This window comes from Arxiozyma heterogenica, assembly GCF_036370985.1.
Source record: "Arxiozyma heterogenica strain weizmannii chromosome Unknown scaffold_16, whole genome shotgun sequence".
Lineage (NCBI taxonomy): Eukaryota > Fungi > Ascomycota > Saccharomycetes > Saccharomycetales > Saccharomycetaceae > Arxiozyma > Arxiozyma heterogenica.
In genome coordinates this window covers 398,628-422,270 of record NW_027042669.1, presented here as the reverse complement: position 1 = coordinate 422,270, position 23,643 = coordinate 398,628, and the positions used below count along the sequence as shown (strand labels likewise).

Below are 23,643 nucleotides of genomic sequence, written 5' to 3'. Positions count from 1 at the left end.
AAAAGCTTATATCACTGATTGAATTTTCAAAATAAAGACATTGACACTAAGGAGTTTTCACTCTATTCCAATCATCTAATATTGAAATATATCTTTGAAATTCCAAGAATATTCAAAATCTTTCGCCTATTTTTTTTTTTTGAAAAATAAAAATATATACACTTAATATAATGTTGATACGAAAAAGGTTGGGTAAGAAATAATGTTCTATGTTTTGTTCAATAATTTATAGCTATTTGAAATAAGGGTTTTGTGGAAAACACTCCAAAACAATCAATATAGGTTAACTTTAACCTATAGATCAAGTTAAAATGATAAATTAACGTAACCACTAAGTTGATCTATGAAGATTCTATAGTGTGATTACAGAAGAATATTTTGGTGGTAAATATCTCATTTGCATATCTTTGAATATATTGTCCGATATTGTGTAAAAGCAACAATTTGTAGATTGCAATTGTCTTTTTGGATCACAACCTTTAAAAGGGGACAGCACTATCAATGATGATGGTGATGATGTAAGAGAACCCTCAAATTCCAGGATGAGAGTATGGAAGTTACGAAATTTTGTTTTTTTTGTTCTTTATTTTTGTATTCCTCCCTCCTTTCTCTTCCTTTCCTCCCCCTCCTCCACGCAACACCCACACCCCGAACAGATTTCTTTGTTCTTTGTTTTTTTGTTTGTGCTGTTATTCTATGCTTTTTTCCCCGTGCAATTGTTTTCTTTTGTCTTTTTTACCGAGATTTGTAATAGTAATTGATTACATAAAAATAGAAAACCAGAAAAGGAAAAAAAAATAAGTTTCTAGATGCTGCAACAAAAAAAACAAAACAAACTTTTCCACCCCCTTTTCAGTTTCTTCGATTTGGGATATATCAAAACAAAAAAAAAAAAAAAAAAAAAACGGTAAAAAACCAAACAAACCAAAAAAAACCAAAAAGAAAAATAAGGAGAGAATCGATCTTTTCGATGTCTTGTTTGTACTTTTTTTTCCCCTAATATAAATCTCTATTTCCCTCTATATGGAACGCTTGTCTCTGGCTCTCTACATTTGGTTTGTATGATGTCTTTTTCTTCTTGCTACCTTCTGTTGCAACACTTCTTCTTTTTCCATTCAAGTGAAAGGATTATAACCAAGTGCTATAACAAACATTACATATCTATCCATAACATTTTCTTTTTCTCTCTCTCTCTTTTTCTTCTTTTTTTTTTTTTTTTTTTTTTTTCTTTAGTGTTTTTATTTCTTTTACTTCTTTACTTTCCTCTGTCTTCTCTGTCATACCTATATACTACTAGCCCTTTTTATAGATATCACAACAAGCAATAATATTTTAAATTATAAAGAACCTTCCCCCCCCTCCCAAAAAAAACAAACAAACAAATAAATAAATAAATAAAAATAGAACTCATTAAAATACAAAAAATATAAACAAAGAAATTTTCTATATCTATTTATCTATAGTTCATTATATTTTAGTTTACTTTGTTGTACTTTGCTTGTCTTCTTTATCTTCTTCTTCTTCTTCTTCTTCATCTTTTGTCTTTTTTTTTTTGATATTGTACTCAATAAACTAGAATATTATTGAAATGATAAAATCTATTTTAAAACATAAGTCAGGTATAAAATCAAATAAATCTTTACCATCATCATCATCAATCTCTTCTGCTTCTTCTTCTTCTTCTCAAAAACCCATTTCTAAAAATGTTAGATTTGATCTATTTTCTACAACTATAAAACGATTTGATTCAGATGATGAACCTATCACTATATCAAATGAAAGTTCTCCAATTATGTCTCCAATTATGTCCCCTAATATTGACGATAACAATAGTAGGGGTATATACAATCAAAATGATAATTATTCTTATAATAATCGTTATTTATCCTCGAAGTCTTTCCAGAATAATATTAAGAACGAGCCATGTTGGTTTAATAATCTAGATATTTTACCGAATTTGATTAATTTCGATAAAAAATTCTATTATCTTTATAAAAAAAATAAATCAATTTCCTCGTCTTCCTCCAACCCTTCTCATACTAATAATAAACAACTTAACACCGGATCGAAGAGTTTTTATAAACAAAACGATTTGAGTTTATCTGATTTTGATTTAGATTATGATGACAATGAAGATTATGCATATAACTATGGTTATGGTTATGAGGGTGAAGACAACGGTGATGATATAACTATAAACAATTTAGATAATATTCGTTCTGCTTATTTAAATTCAACTATCAATAGTAATTATAACAGCCTCTTAGGTTATAACAGTGATAATGCCACAGATACAGATACAGATACTAATACTAATATCAAGAACAAAATGGCGGGTAATGAACCCTTAATGTATTCAAATGAATTGCTTATATCCGATGTCGATATCAAATGGAAATTAATTGATTCTAATGTTCCAATAATATCTCAGTATTTAGATCTTCAGAATGATCAATCGATAGAATCCTATTTAAATGGTCAAAATATTAAACTATATAGATTGGAACAGTCAGATGTAAAAGAAAATAGATTATATGGTTACCTAATAGTTAATAATATCAACTTTGAAAAAATTATTGAAATTAAATTCACTTTCAATAATTGGAATAATATTCATTATATTAATTCAACTTACAGAAGATCTTTGACTTCAAAATTCGACGAATTCCAATTCACCATTGATTTGAATTGTTATAAATTTTTCTTACAAATTAAAGATTTGCTAAATAAACATATTAAAATTGATTTATGCTGTAGATATGATGTTGGTAATGAAACTTATTTCGATAACAATAATTATCAAAATTACACTTTAAAACTAATTAAAGTGGATGATGACACCGATAAAAAGACAAAAGAGGATGCTGATTTTACTAATAGTCATCGTGTCGAAAGTTTGCCATTTTCAGATACAGCATCATCATTACCGTCAGGTTTATCATCATCCTCTACTTCATCTTCACAATATATGGATTCTCAACAATATCCTACAGATAATAACGTAGCACCTTTAACACTGACATTAAACTCATTACAAAAAAACAGCAATGATTATATCAATTCTTATATCCATAATCCAAAAATAAATACATTAAATGACACTAATAGAAACATTCAAAATAATAGTAGTGATAAGGGGGTAAGTGCTGGCATTAATAAGTCTTTAACTACTACTGCTAATACCACTACAAACAACCACCAATACAATCATCCATTTTTAGTCAATAACAAATATATTGTTCCAATGACATCTAGACAATTCATGAATAATAGATATATGGGCCATTCGAGAACATTTAGTGAAGATACAGATTATTACAATACATCACCATTAAAACATCTCTATCATAATGATACTTGTGAATTTGTAAAGAAACCAGCAACAATAAATGAGGTCTTAAACATTGAGACTAATCCATTACCACTGCCAGATACACTGCCAGGCCCTTCTATTGCAATGAAAAAAATCCATATAGATTTGTTAGATCCTTTAAATAAACAATCTAATACTGTTACAACATCAGAAATTAATGATAAGAATCAATCTAGAGGGTCTCAAGAAAAAGACAAACAAAAAGACACTACACCGCATTTAACACATCCATTAGAAGATAGAACATTTTCTAATTCATCTCTATCATCTACAAATTCATCGATATCTTTTTCTTCATTCCAAGATGACAATTTGACTGCTAAGAAGAAAAATTCATCGTTAACATCTTCTACACTATCATCTGATTCTGTATCTATTCCACATGTATCTGTGTCTTTAGATAAAAATAGCTTTATGCCAAATAGTAGTACAACCATTAATGCAAATAATAGTATTATTGAACTGAATTCTACCAATTTGAGTAAAAACGAAGCAAATTGTTCCATTAATTATATGAATCCTCCATCTAATTTCATATCAAGACAAAATAGCGGATTATCATCTAGTTCATCTTTAATAAGTGATAGTATGAAAGATTTTTTTGATATTCAACATCCAACCATAGAATACTTTAACAATAACTTGACAGTTCCTTCTACCTCATTGAATTCTAAACATATACTGAATCAACAAGATGAAGTACAAAGTGTTGGAACAGATACAACTTTTAAAAATCCCTCAACCATATTCAATAGTAATAATAACACAAAGATCAATGATAATATAAACATTGATCAAATGATGAACAATTCAAAAAATTGTAATTTAGCTACCGATAAAACTAATCAATGTATTTTTCATTCAAATAATAATTCTAACTCTATGATACAAAGCAATTCTTTTAAAAACGTGGATTATCAAAAATTACTACAATCTTATTGTTTTTATACATCACCACCCCCAGATAAAGATCCGATATCAAGCTTTTCAGAGTTAAGTCCATCTTCATCGCCTGGGTCCACCTTATATTTATAAACGAGAAAGAATCTGGTATTCTTTTCTTCTTCTATCCTTTTGCCTACAACACTTTATTTTGTATCACAAAATTTAAACAAGGATCATTAAAATACTAAACTATCTTATGCTAGTTTATCTCCTGTTATAGAGGAATTTTTACAAATTATAATATTATTATTCAAGCATTAATCATACTTCAAGTGTTTATTTAAATCACTGGCTAAATTTTCTTCTTTTTTATTTTGCTAATTTGCTCATAATTTTTCTTTCTTTTATTCCTAAAAATAGATCGAATTTTTTTTATTTTGCTAATGTATTCATATTAATTTTCAATATGTGTAAGCCACAATCTTTTTCTGCATTTTTCCTTTCTCATATCATAAATATTAATCATATATCTTTCAAATTTATACAGAAATATATACATAACTAAATACATAGATATTTTAATCATATTTTAGTCTCACTTAAAAAAGTAGTAAAATTCCAAAGTTTTCTTTATGTAATACTAAGACAGAGAAAAAAGAAATGTTCAATTTCCAATTTCCTTTTTTTCAATAATGTATAGAAAATGTCCTACTAACGACAAATTATAAGCCATGCTTCTAAGCTTTCAGTCCTACAAACTTTTTATAGTCTGTTATGCTGTAAAGATTCTTTTTTTATTTCTGTAAATTTACATGTTCTCGGAGTTTAGACAAACCTCTGATTTTTTTTTTTAATTTTTGATTCAGCAAGAATGTGGGGCAGGAAACAATGGATACGGCAAATATTTTTAGACGACGTACATTTTTTACTGAATATGGGAAAAGTCATAACATTCTCACCAATTTGAGATAAAGATAAAGGAGTGTAAACAGATACATTCAAAAGTAGCACATAGACAAAAATGGTAATGACAATTTAACTATGATAAAAACACATTCCTTAAGGATTGACTGAACGTTTAAATTCTCGGTAATCTAAAAACATATACAACGATACTTATGCTTTTATCCCTTTCTAAAATTATCAAACATTGTAGCATTAATTAACTGACTGGTGGAAAATATTCTATAGTTTTGGTCATTTTATTATATATTCTATCAGAAGATTTTATTTACACTTTAAAAAAAATAATTTTTGATAAGGATTGCATTCTAATGTACATTATAATAATGAGAATTTGGCATAAATAAAATTACCAAGCATTTTATTCTAACTCAAAATGTTGAGCAGTATTAGATCGAGTTCACATGAATTGTTTCATTTTTGTAATTTGTATATTCTTTAATAGGTAATACTATTTTATTAACTTTTGAAAGATAGAGTTTTAAAGGTGTTGATTAGAATTAAATAAGGGCAAAAATAAAGTTTTATAACTACCAAGACTACACAGAAAGTTATACAACAATAGAGATTTTTACGACATTTAATAATATACTTAACTTTTTAGATTTTTAACAAATATACCACCTAGTATACAAGTTAGTATAGAGTTACTATTAGTAAAAACATCAGAAAAAAGAAATCATTTTCTTATATCAATTTTTTAAAACCTAGGGTTTTGTCAAGCATAATTCTATTTTTTATTTTTTTGTTTTTTTAATCCTACTTTTAAGACTAAATAACCGGAAAACGGTAAAAATCCCTCAAAAATTTTTTTCTATTACTCAGCACCGTTCTAGAACATCTAGAAAGCGTTACTAAGTGGGTAAATATAGCTATTTTTTCTTAATAAGCAACAATAAAAAAGGCGTGTAATGCCAAAAATACTTTTTCTAGGTGTATTATCTTCTCCTAAGAATACCCCTATGATGACCAATCCGATTTATAATAATATTCCCACTCTGGAACTCAGTAGTGCATAATGCACGTTTAGATAAAAATTTTGCTTCAGTTATATTTTACGAGACTTATTAATATTATTTAGCTGGTCTAGACTCCAACCTGGACTCCAACCCAGATAACTACAATAATGAAAAATTAAAAATCCTGGTAATTGGCAAAATTATTTGATATATAAATAACCTTAAACAAAATTTCGATCCATTGCAATATGCTTTTTCCCCTATTAGAATCAAGGACATATAAAAAACCAAAATAATCAACAGTAATATACTATAATACGTATCTTCATAAAAAAATACTACTCAACAATAAAACAAATAACAATTTAACAATGGTTGCTCAAGTTCAAAAAGTTGCTCCAGCTTTCAAGAAGACCGCTGTCATTGACGGTGTCTTTGAAGAAGTCTCCTTAGAACAATACAAAGGTAAATATGTCGTTTTAGCTTTTGTTCCAATGGCCTTCACTTTTGTTTGTCCAACTGAAATTATTGCATTTTCAAAGGCCGCTAAAAGATTTAGAGATATTGGTGCGGAAGTTTTATTTGCTTCTACTGATTCTGAATTTACTCTGTTAGCATGGACCAATTTAGATCAAGCTAATGGTGGTTTAGGACCAATCGATATTCCATTAATTGCGGACACTAATCACACCCTTTCTAGAGACTACGGTGTTTTGATTGAAGAAGAAGGTGTCGCTTTGAGGGGATTATTTGTAATTGATGGTAAGGGTGTTGTCAGACATATCACAATAAATGATTTGCCAGTTGGTAGAAATGTCGAAGAAGCCTTAAGAATTGTTGAAGGTTTCCAATGGGTTGATAAGAATGGTACAGTTTTACCATGTAACTGGACTCCAGGTTCCGCTACTATCAAGCCAACAGTTGAGGATTCCAAGGAATATTTTAAGAAAACAGCCAATGAAAAAAATTGATTTGTCCTTCTTTTTTTGTTTTATCTTATATAAAATTCTTTTTTTATATATATTCGTGTATAATACAGTATAGAATTTTTTTTATTTTAACATGTTTTGTGATGGTTATCAAACAGATCACTATTTTATTTTTTCTTAAAAGAGTACAGTATATATATATATTAGAACCATTAACTTTGATCATAATAAGAGGATTCAATAATTGATAGAACATGGTAGAGATAGATTTTAGAAAACAAATATTTTTCTTACAGTTACATTTTCTTTATTTGTTTAATATCAATATTAACATTTATTCATAAATGCTTCTCACCCTTCGTGTATATATTTAAGCTATTAAGGTTCTTTTTAGATACATACAAGGGGACTATTGTGTACAAAAAAAATTAAACAAAACCTGTAAATAAAATTTTGCAAAAATTTTAAGTTTTCACAAGGATACTCTTTAATTTATTACTTTTTTAAGGAACATAAACCTTATCTTTTGCTAATTTAAAATAATTATTACTTAGTAATAATTATTATTTTTTGTATCTAATCGATTTAACGAAAAAAAAATGGCAATATATACTTTCAACAATAATTTTAAATGTCTCTCCTTATAGGTCGCTCTTTAAAATTATTCAAGTTTATCCATGGCTGAATCATTAGAAATATAGGATATTCATCGATCAAATTATAGTTCCAACTGCTAATTCTCCAAACTTATTCAATATTGATCTTTTTCAACATTCTAAAATATTTCAGCGAATCTTGTTTAATGAACTTGACATATAACCTCTCTGCTTCTTCTAGACTTCAGTTCTATTCATTCTTCCTACATTATACATTAAGCTCGTATTTTGTACTATAAATTAAACATTTTTGAGAAAAAAATAATTAATTAAGTTTTCATATGTCCTTTTGTACGAAATACATATATATATTCCTAGTTTAATTATTAAGAGATCATTAAAACAAATCTCACAAATCAAAGGTAGAATATTATTGAACTGATTCGGTCGTGAATTAACATCCCAAAACACCATGTCTCTTTATAAATAAACTTCTCTTATACAAACAAAGCAGTACGCTGTATTTTAATAACACCATTTTCTTATTCTCTCAATACTATATAGCACGTAAAAAGTTCATTATTGAGAAAAATATCTATATAATAATCCACATATATATACATGCTTATTTCTGAAATAATTGACTACTTATATATCAAGTAAAAAAGATGAGAACTAGACTATCTTTAATATGTATTGTGACATGATTATTGTTGATTAAAATAGATGGGCCTAATGCCAACGCCAAGTAGTAAATATTTTCAATTTCTTATTCATTTACTTTGGAAGCTATAGATTCTTTCTTGAGGTAGTTCCCCAAAACTCCATTATATCTTACCAATACATACGGTATATAGTTTATGTGACATATGAAATCCAGATGTCACCATAAACAATCTTGTGGACTCCTTGGTCGACGACGACGTTCTTGTTTTTCCTGTTTATCTTGTTTATATAATTATGTGTATCTGTACACCCGTGTATATTAGTTTACTCTTCATGTAGAGTACAGTTTATATGTCATATATAGACAACAAATCAAGCTATATCTATCTATTTTAGCGTCTACAAGAGTATATCTCTCGTAATCGGGTTTTCATCTATTACAGTTTAAGGAAAGAATTTGGAAATACCTGTAATCATACTTTATACATCATATCATACGATATAACAATACAAAAATGTAAAAAAGGTCCTACCCGGATTCGAACCGGGGTTGTTCGGATCAAAACCGAAAGTGATGACCACTACACTATAGAACCAGCGATTTCCGTTAAGTTTTGTGGAATAGAATAGTTATAACCATCAAGATTACATAAGTTCCTGAATGAATTTAGAACTATTTATTGTTTTAATAAGCCATACACGTGCTACAACATTAGATGCTGCATAATAAAGAGATTGGATTACATAAGATTTTGGCAAATCTAGAATTTACCTATTGTTTTAATAAGTCCCACGTGTATTACTAATCACCATGATTAGAGAATTGGGGTGCAGTTCTAATCCACTAGTGCACCTAAATTAATGTAATAAATTTTAGGGTGAATCAGTCAAGTCATTAATGTACTAATCTGAATAATCGATCGAGCTCCAGAGAACGTATAAAAGGACAACGTTTTCTGAAGATAAAAGATCATCTTCCATAACTTTTCTTGTAAATAATTTATATATTATAGATGAACAAAAATAGAATAACAAGCAAGTAACAAGTTAAATAACTTTGAATAAATATATTAGCTCGATATAAGCCGCTCAATATATAAGACCGTTTTAGTAATTATATTATCGCCTATAATTGATTACTGTCTCGATTACTTGAATGACTATTAATATTATTTGCGCTTTCCTGGAATACACAAAGAATTTCACCATACCATACTACAACATTAAGTGCCAGAATATTATATAATTAGTTTCTTTGTATATTTCGGGGAAACACAAATAACATCAACAGGTATTAAAATAATCAAGACAATGATCAAATATAGTCGCTAACATAATTACTAAAACGGTCTTATATATTGAGCGGCTTTTATTGGGCTTATATATTTGTTCGAAGTTACTTGGCTTGTAGTTCTATTTATATATATATATAATATATAAATTATCTACAAGAAAAGGTTATGAAAGATGGTTCTTTATCTTCAAAAAACGCTGTCCTTTTATATGTTTTCTGAAGTTCGATCAACTATTCAACTTGGTATATTAAAGGATTAGTAATCCATATCTTTACTATTAGTTATAATAATATAATTGAACCTCATAGAACATTCAGGACAATAGGTTATTGTGGCGCAGTAACAAAGATATATGAACACGGTGTACATAACCATAATGGATAATTCTAGATTTATCTAGGATCTCACGTAATGCCGATGGTGATGGCTTCTTATTTGACAACAAAATATAGAAAGAAATAAGTTGATTACCTATAAGAAAACTATTGTTAAATTTGTGTTATGAGCCCTATATTAAGAAAATATGCAATATTAGGTTGTTAGTTACAGTTTCTATATAAAATACCAAAATAGCTTAATAATAACTAAGTCAAATGACTTTGAAAGATATTTATATAAAGACCTAACACTAAAAAAGATTGTGTTCCAATTTAGTGTCTATCTTATACTCTTTGAAATTCATGTAAGACAAAAACAACCTGAAGCAAAATAATATGAATAAAATTATTAATAACATTACTAAAAATATTAAGTAATAGCATATTGCTGTATTGATCATCAGTTTATATCACATAATCTAAATAATTTATTAATTGATTCTCTAACAATCAAGAGAACGCCTTTCCATGTTCAAGTAATTTTACCGATTCCATTGTATAACAAGTATGGTTATGAATTAATTGTATTTTTTGAAGTTAAAAGTAAAAGTTTACCAGTGTCTCATGATATTTATTAATATATATTATTAGAAAATGATAATTTTCTGACGTCAAATTTTTATGAATCATTTGAATATAATATTTCTACTTATTATTTGGTTTAAAGAATCATAAAATATTGAAAAAAAGTTTCTTGAAATGCAAATGAGAATAACATTTTTGTCAAATAATGATTACATTATTTGTCTATACTAAATTAAAATATTATCTGTTGTAAAATACCTGAGTGTATTTTTAAACAGATAGATTCTTCAATTGTTAAAAAAATAAAATATAACAAAAAAAATATAATTAAAATATTCAAAAAATAATGAATTCATACATTTTATATTTTCATTTCTAGTCAATATTGTTGTTAAATTGTTGAAATAAAATGTTCTCTAATGAAATAGATAGAACAATAAGATTTTAGTAGACACTAAACGATAAATTGTTGAGTAATAATTGTTGAGAGGTCACCAAAGGTTGTTGAGTTTGTTTATTAAATATCTTACTGTTCGTAGAGGAAAATGGCTGAATGTTAACACATATAAAGCCAAGGATTTCATCATACATTATTTTTATCTTATTTACAATCTTTGTATATTATTATTTCTATGTTGTATATAGAGAAAGAAAGTGAAGAACTTTATTATAATTTTGTATACTAAATCTGTTTACTATAATATTGAGAATGTTTACTATATATCCAATAAATAAAGGCGCTCATTCTCAACATAAATATATTAATTTTTAAGAGTTAAAACGCCAATTTTCTCATTTACTTAGTGAATACTCTCATAAGTAAATCTAATTTATCCTTTTTATTTCTTATAGTCCTAATAGATCATGGATATCGAGATATAGAGAAATTCTCTATATTCAATCAATTTATTTTTAAAATATTTTATCCCAACAAAACCATTTTTAGTTTGAACTATCAAAAAATTTACGCATAATAAATTAATTGGTATTAACTAAAATCATTAGTTATTACAAAAGAAAGAAAAAAAAAACAATATGTTTATTAATTGTCACATTATGTAGAAAAAGCAGAAAAAGACACATTAATCAGCATAAAATAATAGAGAAAAGAACATAAACTATTTTTAGGCAACATATACCCAATTATTTTCTGATCTAAACTTCCTAACTTAATAAATCACATCCAATATACATTATTTTTATTGCTATCATAATACCTTTTGTTTTACTTTAATATACAGTATTTCTACTGTTAGCAAAAGTCCCCCCCTTTTTTAAATTAACTATAATCAATTGTTCGAGCTATAAACTACATACTTCCTTGAGTATTGTCCTATATATTATATATTTACCTAATATCTCTACCTGTGCTAGTATATGCTGCTTTTATTTATTCATATATAATTAGCTTCTCCTGGAATTTGAGGATTCTCTTACATCATCACCATCATCATTGATAGTGCTGTCCCCTTTTAAAGGTTGTGATCCAAAAAGACAATTGCAATCTACAAATTGTTGCTTTTACACAATATCGGACAATATATTCAAAGATATGCAAATGAGATATTTACCACCAAAATATTCTTCTGTAATCACACTATAGAATCTTCATAGATCAACTTAGTGATTACGTTAATTTATCATTTTAACTTGATCTATAGGTTAAAGTTAACCTATATTGATTGTTTTGGAGTGTTTTCCACAAAACCCTTATTTCAAATAGCTATAAATTATTGAACAAAACATAGAACATTATTTCTTACCCAATCTTTTCCCTTATAATGTTATACATACATCTATCTTTTAAATTTATACCAATTTTTTCTTTTTTACAACGGACTATCATTTTTCCACTCTTAAGTTCAAACCCCCTGTAGGTCAAAGTTCTTCATATAGAAAAACTTAGTTATGTAAAACAAAAATAAAAACACAGAATGACACTGATACGCCACTATTTGTATCTTCAAACAATGAGACATCCAAGAATAGAAACATTCATCCATACAATTATTTATCATTAAGAATAAGCAAAAATTATATACAGTAACATTTTCACTTACTAAGCTTACTCTTTTTTTGTTTTTTTTATTTAATGCCCTTTTCTAATAAATAATAAGCTGTTTAATAATATATGGTCATAAATAAGATGTAGCAAAGAAAAATCAATTGATACAATGAACAAAATGATTAGCAATTAATCACAAGAAAAACCCAAACAGAACGATACATCCTATGATACAGGTTCAAATAACCGTATTTTCAACTATTTTTCTTATTTTTTCCATGAAAAATTCAGGATCTCTTTGCATTAAATAACTCATCTAAATCTTTGACAGGATCATTAGACTTCCCTAAAATAAAATCAAGAGGAAGTTGTTTGGAATAATTTAATTTTCCATTTAAATGCTCTTTGACCAAATCAGCCATACCCTTAATAAATGTCTTGTTCCCATTCAATGAACTGCATCTTTTAAATTTATGAGCATATGGAGATTCTTTAATAAGACCTAAATCAATTTCATGTAGAGTTTCGATGTGATCTGAAGTAAAAGCAATTGGGACAAAAAGTAAACCATCACATTCGGGACCCAAAAATTCAGAAATCTTAGCAGTTTGAGCACCGAGCCATGGTTTAGGGCCAACTTGTGATTGCCAGCATAATCTATATGGGTTTTTAAAATTCAAGGATTCCATTATCTTATAAACAGAGGCTGCTACTTCAGCTGGATATGAATCACCAGTATTCACTACATCCATCGGTAATGAATGTGCAGAAAATAATAAAATAACTTTATCTCTAACTTCTTCTGGAAATTCCATTAACTTCCTGTTAATATTTTCGACAAAGGCATTGATTAACCCAGTATTGGTTGGCCATCTATCTATTAGAGACCATTGAATTTGTCTATTAGGATCTAATTTCTTCACCTGTCTCCATAATTCATTAATTGACGAACCTGTTGTAGAATATGAGAATTGAGGATACTGAGTGAACGCAACTGCTCTTTTAACGCCATCTTTCAACATTTGCTGGTATGTAGTCTCTGTTAAAGGCTTGGCATAACGGAAGGCAACATATGGTTTGTGTGGAGCAGTCTCAGGATTAATTTCATCCAAAATTTTACATACCTCCGAGGCCTGATATTCTGACCAACGACGAATGGGTGAACCACCACCAATTTCAATATACTGTTTTTCAATTTTTGGCGTTCTAAACTTGGATATCCATTTAGCAAACATAGGTTGGTACTTCTGAGATATTGGAATCAAATCATTATCTGCAAATAATTCATATAAAAAATCATGTGTTTCTTCAACAGTGGATGGACCACCCATATTCATGAATACAATCCCGGTTGGTGACTTGTTTTTAACGATTGAATTACTAGAAAAATATTTCGAAAAAGTTTTTATAGTTACCGAAGATATGTTAAACTGTGAACTTAAACATTGTCTTTGAAACAATAGTTTCATATTGCTTGCTACTAACAGATTCATCCTTAACCTTTACACACAATATTGAATTATTTATTGATATACTGCTCCCCTATAAAAATCGCAAACCGAGTAAATTAGGACCAAAATATCATGAGTTAATTAACTAACCATCGATCATTTAATGGAAGAAGCTATGATAGCCAAAAGAGACAAAGAAGCTAGACCAAAAAATGTTCAATATGATATTTTGACGTCAAACAAGCAACTATACCTTATATATATATATATGAATATATATGCCTATACTAAAAAAATACTGGGGTTTCCTTAGTAATTCGTGGCATTATAATTTTCTTTGATTAATAATAAAAAATAAAAATCAAAACAAAACAAAAAGAAAAGAAAGACACAAAAAAAAATAAACGATAAAACAATAGAAATTTACTTAAGAAAACAGAAGAGAAAGAGAGAAAAATAATAAAATGCCCTAATAAAAAAACAGCTAATGGCAGGAAAAAGATTTCAAAATAGTATAACCCCCATTTGTGCCATGTTATGAATATCTTTGAAAAGAAGTGGCGTTTTTTTAGAAATCCACATCCTGAAAAAATTGAGAAATGTCTCTCTTTTTCGTTTTTCTTTTGTGATCAAAAACAACTGAAATAAAATTTTTTGTAAGATTTTTTTTTCATTGATCAAAATATCCGACCCAGTGATTATTTATTTACTATTAATTGGTAGTGTGTATATCTAACATGAGTAAAAGGTTCAATAAAATGACTTTTTTATTTTTATTATTTAATCACCATACAATATATTAAAAAAAAATACTGACTGATGTTTTTTAGAAAAGGACATATTTTTTGATTTAGACTTTTTGGAAAAAAAAAATAGAAAAAAAGAAACAAGTAGAACCCTAATTATTCCAAAGATCGTGCACGTTAGTCAAGCAAGCTTAAGATAGATGATCCCAAGGAAAATTATACGCAGACACCAATATCGTGATGATAAGAAAGGAGAACAAAATTAAAAAAATTCAACAATTTATTAGAATTCCGAGCTTTATCTATTTGAGAATTCTCAATTATTCAACAGAGTAATTAGCTATTCATATATATACATATATATAAACACAATTCTATAGGTTATTCCTGGTGAACAAAATTCTAATCCAAACTGAAGGTTACCTTTCCTCGGCTCTATTCCATCATCTTCCTCTCTATATAAGTTCAATCAAGAATCCCAATCTAATTACAATAATTTCTTGCAATTGAACCACTGCTCTATTATTGTTTTGTTTTTATTAGAGTAGGAAGAAGAATAGAACAAAACTTTACCATCAAGGATAAAAAAAATGTTTAATCCGATTAACGATGGCATTAATAAACTTACTGAACTTTATGGAATCGATAGTTTCACATTAAGATATGCTATTTGTCTACTTGGATCTTTCCCATTAAATGCCATCTTGAAAAGATTACCAGATAAAAGAATTGATTTGAAATGCTATTTCATCCTATTTATATCTGCAATTTATCTTTTTGGTGTCATGAATCTAGCCACTGGTTTCAGAACACTTTTCATTAGTTCTATATTCACTTATTTAATAACGAGATTCTACAAATCTAAATTTATGCCATACTTAAATTTCATCTTTGTTATGGGTCATTTAGCACTAAACCATATCTATGCCCAATATTTTACTGACTCTTCTGCCATTGAGGCAGCAAGTTCAATAGATATCACAGCTGCACAAATGGTTATGGTTATGAAATTAACTTCTTTTGCATGGTCCTACTATGATGGCTCTCTTTTAAGCAAAAATGAATTTGAAAATAATTTGACTGAATATCAAAAACAAAAAGCTTTACAAAGACACCCATCCTTATTAAATTTTATGGCATATGTGTTTTTTTACCCAACTCTATTAACAGGTCCTAGTTTTGATTATTGCGATTTCCAATCATGGTTAAATTGTGAAATGTTTAAGGATCTACCTCATTCAAAGAAACCTGTAAGTAAGATTATCAACCCTGGCCAACAAAGGCAGATTCCAAAGAATGGGAGATTAGCTTCATGGAAAGTTATTCAAGGTTTAATTTGGTTAGCATTAAGAAGTTATTTACCACAATTTTGTAATATTGAGTATATGTTAAACAAGGAACAATTCATGTCAAGAAGCTTTATATATAGAATTCATTACATGTATTTCCTTGGATTAATAGCCAGATTTAAATACTATGCAGCATGGACTATATCTGAAGGTGCATGTATTCTATGTGGATTAGGTTATAATGGGTATGATCCGGCGACCAAAAAAATTAAATGGAATCGTGTTCAAAATATAGATATTTGGAATGTAGAAATGGCACAAAGTACAAGACAAGCCCTAGAAAGTTGGAATATGAATACAAATAAATGGTTAAAATATTATGTGTATTTACGTGTCACCAAAAAGGGTCACAAGCCTGGTTTTAGAGCTACATTGTTTACATTCATTACAAGTGCATTCTGGCATGGGATCAATCCTGGTTATTATTTGACTTTTGCTACCGGTGCATTATACCAAACATGTGGCAAATTTTATAGACGCAATCTAAGACCTATTTTCCTTGCAGAAGATGGAAAAACTCCATTATCCTATAAGTGGATATACGATCTTCTATGTATATATGTCATTAAATTAGCTTTTGGCTATTTAGTTCAACCATTTTTAGTATTGGACTTCAAAGGTTCAATGCAAGCATGGTCGTCAGTTTATTTCTATGGACATATAATTATAGCCTTGTCATTTTTCTTATTCAAGGGACCATATTCTAAACAAGTAATTCAATGGTGTAAACTAAAACAACCTAAGGAGATTGCATTGATAAAACAGAAAGAACTAGAGAAAGATATTACTACCAAAGCTTCTGTCTTGGGTGACATTTTGAAAGAAAAGTTGAAATATGAAAAGGAAGAAGAAGAAAGGCAAAGAAAACAACTAAAACCCGAGAATGATGAAATGAATCTTGGTATTCCAACTATTAATTTTGATGAAATTGAAAATGCAAAGAAGGAATGGGACGAGTTCACAAAGTCGTATAACGAATGGAGGCAAGAACGCGGTCTTGAGATTGAAGAAGAAAATTTAATGAAAGCTTTCGAAGATTTTAAAAGAGAGATTCAAACTGATAATTTAAAGAGAAGAACAAGTTTTAGTGAATACTTGCCTTCCAAAGAATAATGAGATTTAAGTAAGAAGCCTACGCTCCCTCTCTCTTTTTTATGTAGCATACAGAGAATAATTCGAAAGATATAATTAGTGTATAATGCATTATATGAATAAACATCTTTTATATGTATATATGTATCTTTAAGTTATGTTTATATTTATCTATGTATATATATACACATATACAGATTTTTACCATGATAATGCACATCAAGCGCAATATAATAATTAGATATCATATAGTACTAATCTTCAAAGTTCATCTGGACTAAATAAATCTAAATCGAGATCCATCGCATCTTCAGCGTTTTCATTTTCATTGTCCTTTTCATTCTCACTATTAACATGTGCACCAAAAACGAAAGACGACCTTCTTTCCCTTTTTTCATGATTTTCTGTACTAAATTCATCTCCACTCTGCCTTAGTCCTTGCGCAGCATCATTATTTGAAATAGTATTAGAATTTGTTATTGCACTATTATCATTATTATCTGTAGATATTTTAGTCAATTCATTTGAATATAAATTAGCCATAGCTAACATACCTCTCCTTAAAGCATCCTCTGCAGGCCAAATAAAATTGTTTGGTCCAATAGAACCTTTATCAAAAGTCGGTGGAGCTTTGGTAAACTTAGACAATTTTGTAGCATACTCCAATAAATCCCTTGAATTGATCCTCTGTCTCTGTTCTAAGATAGCATTCATCTCAAATTCAACCTGTTGCAATGTTGGCATGCTATTCAATTGATCATGACATTCATTTAAAGTGTCTAAGATGTTTTTTATTTTCAAATCGATCTCCTGACTTTCCTCATTTAATTGTGTCAATTTTGTATCAATTTGATCGAACTTGTTGAATTCGCCCAACGATTGAAACAGATTTCGGTCGACAGCTATGAGTTCCTTAGCTAGTTGTATATCAGGTTTATATTTATCTACAGATTCCACGAGACTATTTAAAGTGTTTTCATAGGAGCATATATTCTTATAAAGTTCGATATCTTTTATGTTGTCTCTTGAATCACCGTATTTTGATGTTATATTCAAATAGTTTGAAGTTTTCTTTGAATAAATATTATTAACATCTGCTATTGAGACTATTGATGAGGATTTAGCATGTCCTTGGACAAATTCTGTCGTCATAGTTCTTTTATTTTTTATTTATTTTTCTTAAAAAGCAGTTGAAAATGTTTAGTCCTAAATTAATTCTGATATTTTATATGGGTATGGTTGAATAGACTACTTCCTTATACTAGACATGCTATTTCTTATTAATACTAGTACTTGTGCTCTTATTAGTATTATGCTTATTTACATATAACAGTGAAATAATAAAAAAAAATTAAAAAAAAATATATATATATGTGTGTGTGTACATGCATATGAAGACATAGCAAGAGATAAATGAAAGATAGAGAAACAAACAAAGTACATACTTTGTATCACCCAAGCAGGTAAACCATACATACACACATACACACACACATATATATGTATATGAAGTATAGAATGTATATAATAAAAATGTATTTTTAAATTTATTCTTTTTTTCTTTATATATTTTTGTTAAAAGGAGAACGCAAGAAATGGCTTAATTTCCAATCTCAGGTGTTCTAGGAATCCCCATATTATCAAACTGTTGTTGATTTGCAGACTCCAAACCTCTTTTCCAAAGATCATGGTTTTCGCTAATTGAATACGATATTGTCCTTTCCATATACCCATCAGGGCCTGAATATGTTAACGCTTCAATTGCGTCTTCCAGAAGGACAGCCTTCCCAACAGTTAGACCTTCATTACCTGCAGGATACCTAGTATTAATAATATGGAGATGGAAATGATAATATGAAGGTTGATAATGGATAAAGATCCTCAATTCATCGGAGCGGACCATAAAATTGTAGCAAGCAGGGACAATGGATCTAATTTTTTTATTCAATTCGATCAACCATTCTCTATGAACAGGTTTCAAGTCTCTTAAAGATCGGATATCGTCTCTATAGACCAATGCAACAAGGTATAAAGTTTCAATGTTGACGCCGTCCCATCTTGTATCAGGCAAAATCAAAAAACCTCTTTCCCTATCTTCATCTTCTTTATATAAAACTCTATCGTTATCAGAACCCTCGTACAAGATCCTATAGATCCACTTGAGACTCTGGTTATCGTTTACTTGTTCATCGATATAAGGCTTGACTACCTGCATGTATGTGGCGGGAGTTTCGATTACAAAATGCAAATTCTGTTGATCGAATCTTTTTATGTGAATATAATTGGCGGGCCAAATAAGGTTGATTCTTGCAGTTGGACTTTTGTTTAGATCTTGTTTGATAATACCAACGCCCCAATAATAGACGTCATTTGAAGTAATTTGTTTAATATCTTGTAGACCTTGTACGCAAGAATATTCATTTTTACAATGATAATATAATGGGGGCGGTGATTCTGCTTTTAATTGATTGAAGAGCGAGGCATGAGCATAGGGATGTGGATGGGAATGAGGATGGTGAGATGCTTCTTTACTATCTCTAGTGCTTTTATTGTTTCTGTTGCTATAAATCGATGGTTTTTGTTGTTGTAGTTGAATGTTTTCTTCGAACATAAAATGGGTCTTTTCTACTGTCAAAATTGCATTTTTACCATCGATTGTGCCAAGTAAAGAGATGACTTTGAATTGTGGATTTGAATTAAGCACTCTTTTATAATTGAACCTAGAAATCAATGTTCTAATAGTATCTTTCGAATCACTAGACATCTGGGGAAAGCAGGGAGAGAGAAGAAGAAAGAAATATTAAGAAGACAATAAAACAGGTAAACACAAACACAAACACAAATACGACCTACAATGGGACCAGCCAATATCTGAAAACTTTGACAAAAAAAAAATCCTGCTTATATAATATACTACCAAGATATATAGATATATATTTATCCTCCCCATACATATGCAAAAAGAATACTGTATCCAGGCATATTCACCTGCACCCATGTACATATCTACATACACACACACATATATATATGTGTGTATATAAATATCCCTATATATGATTCCCTCCTCCCTTAACTTCACTCCACAATCCTTACATGCACAAATCTCACACAAAGCCATCACAAAGTCATCCCCTCCTTCTGCAACAACACATACTGTAATGCAATGCTTTGTTAGTGTATTGCTTATGTTTTTGATAATACCCTTCTCATCCCTCTTTCCCTCGTCCCCTCAACCCAATAGTCCCTTCTGCTCTCTAAAACTCTTCCCGTCTTTACATCTGTGTCGCTGTTTAAAATACATTTTACAATATGTATTATATCATACTATATATTGTATATTACGGTATATATATTGTGGTGTGGGTGTGTGGGTGTGTGTAGGGGGAAAAAGGGGACTGTTTCTCTTTTTTTATTATTTCTTTTTTTTTAAGGAAGAGTCACGTGGTCTGGTGCATGGGTGTTTTGACGTCGTCGTTTGTTGTTTGTCGTTTGTTTTATTTTTTATTTCTTTTTTGCCCGTACTAAACGACTGGGCTCGATGAGTTCGAATGGACACTGGTCAAATTTTCTATGTATGTATGCGTGTTGTGTATAGGAACCACTAGCTTGTACAAAGTTTGAAATAACAGTTTATATATACATATAATATAACATGATATTATACAATATTACCTTGGTAAAGATATGCCTTATATCTGTATAACTCATATTTTTTTGTTTGCATTTATATCTGTTTATATATATAGATATTTACAACACAGGTGAGAAAAAAATAAAACTGTAACAACATTCTACAAAGTCTACAACTGGGGCACAGAAGGAAGAAGAAGGCAATAATAATAGTAATAGTAATAATAATAATAATAATAATAATAAAAGAATGAATACTACAGTACCCCAGGATAATAATATTGCTCAAAATGATATCAACAGCACATGTGAGAATGACCCTGTTTCAAACCTTGAATTTAAAAATGGTCCCAGAAGAAGCTACCTAGTCTCTCAACCAAACAACAGACTAGAGAAACTGAGATCAATAAGAACCTTTAAGGAACGATTGACTGTTTTATTTCTCATCTTATTTACCGCGGTTGTCAGATTATATAACTTACAATATCCAGATTCTGTCGTCTTTGATGAAGTTCACTTCGGTGGTTTTGCTTCTAAGTACATTAAGGGAATCTTTTTCATGGATGTACATCCTCCACTAATTAAAATGGTATTTGCTGCAATCTCATATCTTTGTGGGTTTGATGGGAGTTTCCAATTTGAGTCGATTGGTGAAAAATACCCTTCAAATACTCCTTATGTCCCAATGAGATTGTTTTCTGCCATCCTAGGTTCCCTAACTGTCCTTCTAATGTATATGACCCTAAAATATTCTGGTGTCTCTATATTCGTCTGTCTGTTGATCACTGTCTCTTTTGTATTAGAAAACTCCTTTGTTACCATATCTCGCTACATCCTTCTGGATTCACCACTGATCTTTTTCATCGCTTTAACCGTTTATTCCTATAAAAGATTCGAACTCTATCCAATTGACACTTGCAAATCTTACAAGGCTCTCTTATCCACAGGTATTGCATTGGGTTTAGCTATTTCCTCCAAATGGGTAGGCCTTTTCACCCTCGCTTGGGTAGGTCTATTGTCAATCTGCAGAATATGGCTGTCTATAGGAGATCTCTCTTTAAAACCAAACAAGATTATTAAACTGATCCTGGCTAAATTCATCTGTTTGTTAGTTGTTCCATTCATAATCTATTGTATGGCTTTCAAGATTCATTTTGATACACTTACCAACGCAGGGGATGGTGCAGGATTTTTTTCCTCCGCTTTCAGATCTACTCTTCATAACAGCAATGTCCCAGCAAACATCTTGAGAGACGTAGGCATATCATCTGTGGTCACTATTCGTCACGTCGGCACGATGGGTGGCTATCTACACTCGCATCCTCATCCCTTAGAAACAGGGTCCAAACAACAACAGATCACTTTATATCCACATCTGGATGATAACAACAAATGGATTATTGAATTGGCATCAAACCCCGGTGTTACTGTCCCAAACTTCGAATCCTTGAAGGATGGCACTCAAATCAGATTGTTGCATCCTTTGACATATTGTAGACTGCATTCACACGATTTCCCTGCTCCTGTCTCGGAATTTAGTGATTGGCAGACTGAAGTGTCTTGCTACGGGGCACATGGATTCGATGGTGATGTAAACGATACCTGGGTCATCGAAATAGATAAACAAGCAACAACAGACCCTGAGGCTAAACAGAGGGTTATTGCTTTGAAGACTATTTTTAGACTAAAACATTTTGTCAGTGGTTGCTACCTTTTCTCACACGAAGTCAACTTACCTGCATGGGGGTTCAACCAACAAGAAGTTACCTGTGCCACTCAGGGGAAGTTCCATTTGACTCAATGGTACGTGGAAGATAACGAGAATATGAACCTCGACGAATCAAAGTCACCAAGGGTATCTTATGAAAAACCATCTTTTTGGCGCAAATTCATCGAATCTCATCAAAAGATGTGGCACATTAACAAGAATTTAGTGGCATCTCATCTTTATTCTTCCTATCCAAGTTCATGGCCTTTCTTATCAAGAGGTATAAGTTACTGGTCTGAAGGAAACAGACGTGTCTATCTACTAGGTAACGCCATCATGTGGTGGTCTGTTTCATTATTTGCCTTGTTCTCCATTGGAATCTTTATGGTGGAATTGGTTTCATGGCAATTAGGTGCCACTAGCATTTTTAAGGATCCACATATTATTAATTTCAACCTTCAAACCTTTCATTATCTATTGGGTTTTACTATCCATTTCGTTCCATCATTCTTTATGAAAAGACAACTGTTTTTACACCATTACTTACCTGCTTATTATTTTGGTATCTTGGCATTAGCTTGTGGATTCAATCTGCTAGTAACATATTTTAACAGAAGAACAAAGATAGTAGGAATGCTAGCATTAATCATTTTTACTGGTGGTTGTATCTATTTTTTTAACACTTATAAACCATTAATTTATGGATTATCATGGTCTAGAAAGGAATGTAAGAAATCGAAATGGTTACTTAATTGGGATTATGATTGTAACATCTTTTAAAACTCTCATAAAGAATATCAATAAAATAATTAATTGATTATAGATTATGTATATTTTTATTTAAAAAAAAAAGAAGTATTGAGCTAATAGAGTATTATATACTATTGGTTGGGTTAATCGGGGATGGTCTGTATACACATACTTTCCTACTACAATTGGACCTTTATTATCTACACACTCTTTAGAAGTCTCTTATCGGTACAAAAATAGGGTATCCCTTTACACGAAATATTGCAATTTTTTTTTCCTTCTTTTCCTCGAAGAATTTTTTTTTGTTTGTTTATTTACATTTGTCCATCTTCATATCGATA

General features: G+C 29.7%; 7 protein-coding genes and 1 non-coding gene across 8 annotated transcripts; 4 read left to right on the top strand and 4 right to left on the bottom strand.

The window, feature by feature from the left end:
• Positions 1–1,588: 1,588 nt before the first annotated feature.
• On the top strand, positions 1,589–4,408 carry GAC1 (protein phosphatase regulator GAC1; the record flags this gene model as incomplete). The annotated part of the gene is made up of 1 exon (XM_064857947.1): positions 1,589–4,408. One exon carries the CDS (start codon positions 1,589–1,591, stop codon positions 4,406–4,408), a length of 2,820 nt encoding a protein of 939 aa, XP_064715307.1.
• A 2,143-nt stretch (positions 4,409–6,551) lies between these two features.
• PWA37_001312 (peroxiredoxin) lies at positions 6,552–7,151 on the top strand (the record flags this gene model as incomplete). The annotated part of the gene is made up of 1 exon (XM_064857946.1): positions 6,552–7,151. One exon carries the CDS (start codon positions 6,552–6,554, stop codon positions 7,149–7,151), a length of 600 nt encoding a protein of 199 aa, XP_064715306.1.
• A 1,744-nt stretch (positions 7,152–8,895) lies between these two features.
• Positions 8,896–8,967, bottom strand: PWA37_001311. The gene has a single exon. It is a non-coding gene; the product is annotated as a tRNA-Gln (tRNA).
• A 3,893-nt stretch (positions 8,968–12,860) lies between these two features.
• On the bottom strand, positions 12,861–14,066 carry HEM15 (ferrochelatase HEM15; the record flags this gene model as incomplete). Its single annotated transcript, XM_064857945.1, has 1 exon — positions 12,861–14,066. One exon carries the CDS (start codon positions 14,064–14,066, stop codon positions 12,861–12,863), a length of 1,206 nt encoding a protein of 401 aa, XP_064715305.1.
• Positions 14,067–15,360: 1,294 nt separating this feature from the next.
• On the top strand, positions 15,361–17,232 carry ALE1 (lysophospholipid acyltransferase; the record flags this gene model as incomplete). The annotated part of the gene is made up of 1 exon (XM_064857944.1): positions 15,361–17,232. One exon carries the CDS (start codon positions 15,361–15,363, stop codon positions 17,230–17,232), a length of 1,872 nt encoding a protein of 623 aa, XP_064715304.1.
• A 240-nt stretch (positions 17,233–17,472) lies between these two features.
• Positions 17,473–18,363, bottom strand: MED4 (Med4p; the record flags this gene model as incomplete). Its single annotated transcript, XM_064857943.1, has 1 exon — positions 17,473–18,363. The coding sequence occupies one exon, from the start codon at positions 18,361–18,363 to the stop codon at positions 17,473–17,475; it is 891 nt and encodes a 296-aa protein (XP_064715303.1).
• A 448-nt stretch (positions 18,364–18,811) lies between these two features.
• On the bottom strand, positions 18,812–19,975 carry DCS2 (5'-(N(7)-methyl 5'-triphosphoguanosine)-(mRNA) diphosphatase; the record flags this gene model as incomplete). The annotated part of the gene is made up of 1 exon (XM_064857942.1): positions 18,812–19,975. The coding sequence occupies one exon, from the start codon at positions 19,973–19,975 to the stop codon at positions 18,812–18,814; it is 1,164 nt and encodes a 387-aa protein (XP_064715302.1).
• Positions 19,976–21,094: 1,119 nt separating this feature from the next.
• PWA37_001306 (uncharacterized protein) lies at positions 21,095–23,332 on the top strand (the record flags this gene model as incomplete). The annotated part of the gene is made up of 1 exon (XM_064857941.1): positions 21,095–23,332. The coding sequence occupies one exon, from the start codon at positions 21,095–21,097 to the stop codon at positions 23,330–23,332; it is 2,238 nt and encodes a 745-aa protein (XP_064715301.1).
• Between the last annotated feature and the right edge of the window lie 311 nt (positions 23,333–23,643).